The sequence below is a fragment of the Asparagus officinalis genome, unplaced genomic scaffold (genome assembly GCF_001876935.1).
Source record: "Asparagus officinalis unplaced genomic scaffold, Aspof.V1 AsparagusV1_Un87, whole genome shotgun sequence".
Classification (NCBI taxonomy): domain Eukaryota; kingdom Viridiplantae; phylum Streptophyta; class Magnoliopsida; order Asparagales; family Asparagaceae; genus Asparagus; species Asparagus officinalis.
In genome coordinates, this window is record NW_017972353.1 from 214,727 (window position 1) to 220,626 (window position 5,900).

The window sequence follows — 5,900 nt, forward strand, 5'->3', positions numbered from 1 at the left end:
CTGCCAAATTTTTCATCAACCGGATCCAGATCTAAGGCGGTCCACGGATAAACCCCGGCACCGGCGAAGAACCCACGCAAGCAAGAGCCGATAAACGGATCTTGTGTTTATTTTCAAGAAAGTTGTAATCTTTTGTTCTTTTGTTATTTGAATTCATTTGTAACGCTTAAAGTTTAATGAAATCAATGACTAAGGTGACTTTCGACGGAAACAAATACAAAAACCCAACTAGCATCCAACATGATTTTGGGCCGTACAACTTTGGACTTAGGTCACTCTATCAGAAGAGAGGGGGATTTATATGATTAAATTCATGACTTCCAATATAATGTGGGTTGCATGAAAGTAATAATGTGAGACTGTGAATATCATACTCTCTTTAAAAACACGAGTTCGGAAAAATCTTTTGGTAGACCAAAACACCCTTGCAATTTATATACTAATCCATTAAGTTAAAATAAGTTGAGAAATTGATGAATTCTTATTAGATATATATAATATGAAAATAAGGATTTAGTTTAAATTGAAATATAAACCTGAATAAAAGTAAATGTGATAGAATTATAAAAATTATATGCACTTGTAATTGATAGTATCTATTGAGTATGATATGTGGCGGTTGTAGTATCTGCAAAATCCACCAAACAAATTAAAGAGACAAAATTTAAAAAAAGAAAAATATATTATAGTATCCACAGAGTATGAAGATAAGGATATAGTTTAATAAAAATATAAACTTGAAAAAACAAACGTGATATAATTATAAAAATCATCTGTACTTGTAATTGATACTATCTATTAAGTATGCAAGATATGTGGTGGTTGTAGACATATATTATCTATAAAAAAGGAAAATAAAAACAAACGACTCTGATCTGAGGACACAACGTAGTTCAAGTAGTTCACGATACTGCATAATTAGTTTTAAAGTTTAATTATACTATTACTATTTAAATAGAACTTTATTTATAATTGTTATCCTCTCATATGTAACATCACAATCTAATATATATAAGGCAAGAAATTACAACAATTTCCACAGGACTTCCATCTCCTTCTACAGGTACATGCCTTTTTTTATTTTTTTCCTTATTAGATTAGAATAATTTATTTTAAAGCAATTAGTTATATTGTCTGTTTGATCTTCCTTTTTATATCAAGAAATAGCAATAATTTTCACAACATTTTCTTCTATTTTCTTTTTGTTAGATTAAATTAGATTATTTTAAAGTAATTAATTATATTGTATGTTTGATCTTTTTTCAGATCAAGAAATTGCAACAATTTTTCGTAACACTTTCATCTCCTTCAATAGGTATGTACCCTTATTATTTTTTGCTAATTAGATTAAATATTTGATAAAATTTAATTATACTATTATTATTTAAATAGATGCTCTTTGTATAAAAATCAAAGAGAATTTCACACGTATCTTAGATCTCAATGCCAATTGTGATACTTATATATGGGTGTTGGTTAAAATAAATTTCATGTATGGGGTTTGCTTATATGATCCTACTTTAATTGGATTAGATAATTTAATATTTTTTCTTTACACCCGAACTCTTCCACAAAACTAAAAGAGAGTAGCAATGCTATAGCTATATATATATCCATATGACCACAGATATCTTAAAAATGAACGAAAAAAACCACACAAACAAAACCATATTAATTACCTGCATACACCCACTGTTTTCAAAAACCATTCTTCTTCATCTCCATCTATAATATATCCACATCTAAACCCAACTTAAACTGATGGGGTCTCCCCCTCGCCCACTACACCATTAATCAACCATTCTTTTTTCCTTTATACTTAAATTGTATAACATTCATTGCGATGAGGATTCACCTGGGTCCTCTACCTGCCTTAAACACACAATAAAAAAAATAATATAGTAGACCTTGTAGTTAGTTAATAATGAGATCATATCATTTTAAATAAATTAAGTAAATATTAATGGTTTTTAAGAATGTACAACGTTCCACTAGCTTCCACTTCAAACTTGTTAGTTGTTTATTCCTGGCCCCGAGAGATTTTTAAAAGTAATCTTGAGGGTTGCTTATAGTAAAAAGGTAATGTTAGAGGGCCCATACAATCTATTTTATAGTTTACGATTGTCAACACATTTTGTCTTTAATGTATATTAATTATGAGTAAGAACATGATCTGTTCTATAGGCTCGTACAACTGTATCCTTGAGTTCTAAGGAGACAGGCTAATCAGTCTGGTGGATGACATGTGGCCTCCGACCCAGAGCGTGATTAACGGTTCAGGTCCAGTAATAATATAATTTGATTAATTCAAGTATATATTAATATATTTCTCGACTCTTGTCTTGTCTTTTGCTCTTTATTATTTTATTATTTCAAGGAGTTAATTTCATGAAACCCCCTAAACTTTGTTTATGTCACTTAACCCCTCTGAACTATGGGAATTCTCAAAATCCCCCTCCCCCTACCCTCCCCCTTCGCGCAAGAAAAACTTTACCTTATCTTGTATAGCTCCATTGCTTGTAATTTTGCGAAAAACTAAAATTTTCTTGAGAGCAAAACTTTAAAAATTTGGGGAAGGGCGTATGTTGCTTCTAAATGAAAAGCGACGAAGTTTGAGATTTTCTTCACTCAAAAATATTTTAGTTATTTATAAATTACATGAAGGTGGATTATGTAGTATAAGATAAAGTTTAGCGGAATTTTGCGAGACACCTCATAGTTTAGGGGGTTTATGTGAGATAAACATAGTTTAATAGGGTTATGTGCAACATCTCCCAAAGTTCAAGGGGGTTTGAGAAATTAACCCTTATTTATAGATAGAAAATAAGGTTTGGGTTGTATCTGGGCCATAATAGAAAAGCCCAAGGTCATTTCTTGGGCTTCTAATTAGGATACTACACAAACAAAAACTATTTACCCACACACACACGCGCTGTTTCGAAAACCATCATTTATCCTATCCACAACTCAAAGCATCCCAAAGTATACTATAGTTATCATTAATCTTTAGTTTTTGTCCTTTTATTATTTTAAGTCTATCAAATAATGCAGGCTAAGATGTCTTATATGTGTGAGTGCGCGCGCACGCCCGCGCGCGTGTGTACCATGTTTATCGTACTTTTTTTAATGTTTTCTTTTTTAGATTGTTTATTATAAAACACAATCTTATAATGTCCAAAAGTGCTATGCAATTTTGTTTTCAATGCAATAAGAAATGTGGTTTCTTTATTGCTAGAAATACAGTTCTTAATGATATTGTTATTCATGCTTGACTCCATATTATAGCTTGAGATTAGTAGATTTTAGAATATGACATGTAGTATCAATTTAACTTAAATTTTTTTTACTATTCTACTTGAAGATATTATTATGTCAATTGATATATTTTTCTTAGGGAATCAATTAAGATAACCCAGTTAACTAATTGATCCCAGTTTAGTACAAAAATCCATTACCTTGATTTTTAAATAATGTTTAAATAAAATTATATCAAATCTAATAATCAAAATAAATCTGACTTATTTATAATAATAAAATAAATAAAAAATAAATATTATTTTGATATTTAACTACCTGCAACCAACTTGCGTAAATCTAGTACTTACGTAAAAGTCTAAATCTTGATATCATTGAGCTTTTTTATTGGGTAGTTGCACATAGAAGCCCTGTATTATCTCTGTTTTGCGCTTCCTACTGCTTTATTTTCATTCCTATATATCAATACATCAGTACTAACGGGTCTATGTGCAATTAACATATTATTTTTTTAGCATATCATCAATCAATTTATCTGAAAGAGGTCCAGCAAAAATCCATTACCTTGATTTTTTTATAATATTTAAATAAAATTATATCAAATCTAATAATCAAAATAAGTCTGACTTATTTATAATAATAAAATAAATAAATAAATAAATTATTTTGATATTTAACTACGTGCAACCAACTTTGCGTAAATCTAGTACTTACGATAAAGGTCTAAATCTTGATATCATTGAGCTTTTTTATTGGGTAGTTGCACATATATAGAAGCCCTGTATTATCTCTGTTTTGCGCTTCCTACTGTTTTATTTTCATTCCTATAGATTCATTAATCGGGTTGAACTTCTCCAATTCTTTTACCGGTCGTGAAGTTTTGACAGATGTTGCCATCGTGTGAAATTAGTTACTCCACCTGCAACATGAAACTATAGGGGCTAGGAAGCTCAATACATCAGTACAAACGGGTCTATGTGCAATTAACATATTATTATTTTTAGCATATCATCAATCAATTTGTCTGAAAGAGGTCCAGCAAAGATACATAATTCCCACCACTTACAATACATAATTAGAAACATTTTAACAAAAAACCACATCTTTTTTTTTATTGAAATGGTATGATTAACCTATACGTACATGCATATATAAAGATATAAACACTTCAAATCCAATACACAGACACAGTCATAATTACGAATTTACGATCACCATCTTCATTAGTTCCATTCACTCACACAATCTCACACAAAAAAAAGGCTAATTTATTAGCATTGTTTCAATTAAGGGCATTTGAGGCGGTTTCCATGGGTCTTCATCTGGGCGTAGCAAGGGCACTCTGAGCGAGTCTCCATTGAAGTGCCGGAGGGGACGCAGTTGCACCTGTGGCAGCAAGTCTCGCATGTTTTGTGACACATTTTTGGCTTCCATGACTTGCTGCATCGCACTTCACATTTCGCAGCGCAGTCTGATCGAACGCAATAATTATGTGATAATCACAATATTAGCATGTCTTTTATAATAATAATAATAATAACGTGAACCCAAATTCTATTCTATTTGCATATTTACTTTCTCAAATCTGTATATTTGCTAAATTACAGCTATATTCTTTTATATTCAGTATGTATATCCCTCTCATTCAACACCATCATAATTTAAAAGAATAAATTAGAAAATACGTAAAGTTGTAGGGTGAATGTGAAAATAGGATAAACTTGGGAGCATATAAACAAAACCCTAACTGAGGAGGGGTATTTCTTCTCCTTGGTATCACTTCTCTAATTGAAATTTAACGTAAAGGTGTAAGTGGGAGGTGACACCTCCCCACATTCAGGGTGAAATTCTATATGCGTCAAATATTAGGTTCACGTGATATGTATTCTCCAAAGTAAATCAGGCTCCACAAAAACAAAAATGTACCCCAAAGAAAATATATAGCGTTTGGAAAGTCTACGTGTCTATTACACTTTCCAATTGATGATAATGCTAAAATGTTTGACTAGCAAGGAGCAAGGAATTTTACCAATGGAAGACAGCAGACTTCGTCCTCCGCTCTCTAACTGCAATTAGGATCAAATTAATAAACTAATGTATGAAACTAAGGCTTCTTTTTGCAATGAAGTGAAATGAACTTACGATTTCATCTGATTCAACAAGTCGAGCAGCAATAACCAAGAGAAAGAGGCAAGCAACGAATGTCTTTGAAAAAGCCATGGGATCTAGAGATGCAACTGAATAAAATGAGCAAATCTCCCATCAATTTATAGAGAATGATAGAAGAAATGCTGGTTAATATTAGGATAAGCACTTAATTGGAAGAGAGATTTTCTCGGAAAGAAAAATTCTGCACCTCTTGCTTGTAATTATAAGTTAAGCCACACAATCTTATACGCAATAGTAATGTGAAGGATTGCAAGTTAATTAAAAGTTCAAGATATATTGATCAGAATATGGTTTCCATATGCTTTTCTGTATAATTAGAAATGAAGGGTGCTTACATATGGATTATTGCGCCTTTCCTTGTCATGAACTTAAATTGACCCCCTACAATATTTATTTATTTATTTGTTATTATTATTATTATTATTATTTGTGAAGGTACGTAATCGTTTAACATATTCATGATAAATAGTAACTAA

At 31.0% G+C, this 5,900-nt stretch overlaps 1 protein-coding gene across 1 annotated transcript; it reads right to left on the reverse strand.

The window, feature by feature from the left end:
- Positions 1–4,452: 4,452 nt before the first annotated feature.
- On the reverse strand, positions 4,453–5,481 carry LOC109827204 (gibberellin-regulated protein 1-like). The gene is made up of 3 exons (XM_020394170.1): positions 5,398–5,481; positions 5,285–5,321; positions 4,453–4,726 (listed from the first exon to the last, which is right to left on the reverse strand). Exons 1-3 carry the CDS (start codon positions 5,473–5,475, stop codon positions 4,542–4,544), a joined length of 300 nt encoding a protein of 99 aa, XP_020249759.1. The 5' UTR covers positions 5,476–5,481; the 3' UTR covers positions 4,453–4,541.
- Between the last annotated feature and the right edge of the window lie 419 nt (positions 5,482–5,900).

What these genes read in the sequence shown, in the direction of transcription:
- LOC109827204 (XM_020394170.1), bottom strand. Translation starts at nt 5,475, where the DNA reads ATGGCTTTTTCAAAGACATTCGTTGCTTGCCTCTTTCTCTTGGTTATT. An exon ending in TTGTTGAATCAGATGAAATC is followed by an intron (nt 5,322 to 5,397) that starts GTAAGTTCATTT and finishes TCCTAATTGCAG; the next exon opens with TTAGAGAGCGGAGGACGAAG. An exon ending in AAGTCTGCTGTCTTCCATTG is followed by an intron (nt 4,727 to 5,284) that starts GTAAAATTCCTT and finishes GCGTTCGATCAG; the next exon opens with ACTGCGCTGCGAAATGTGAA.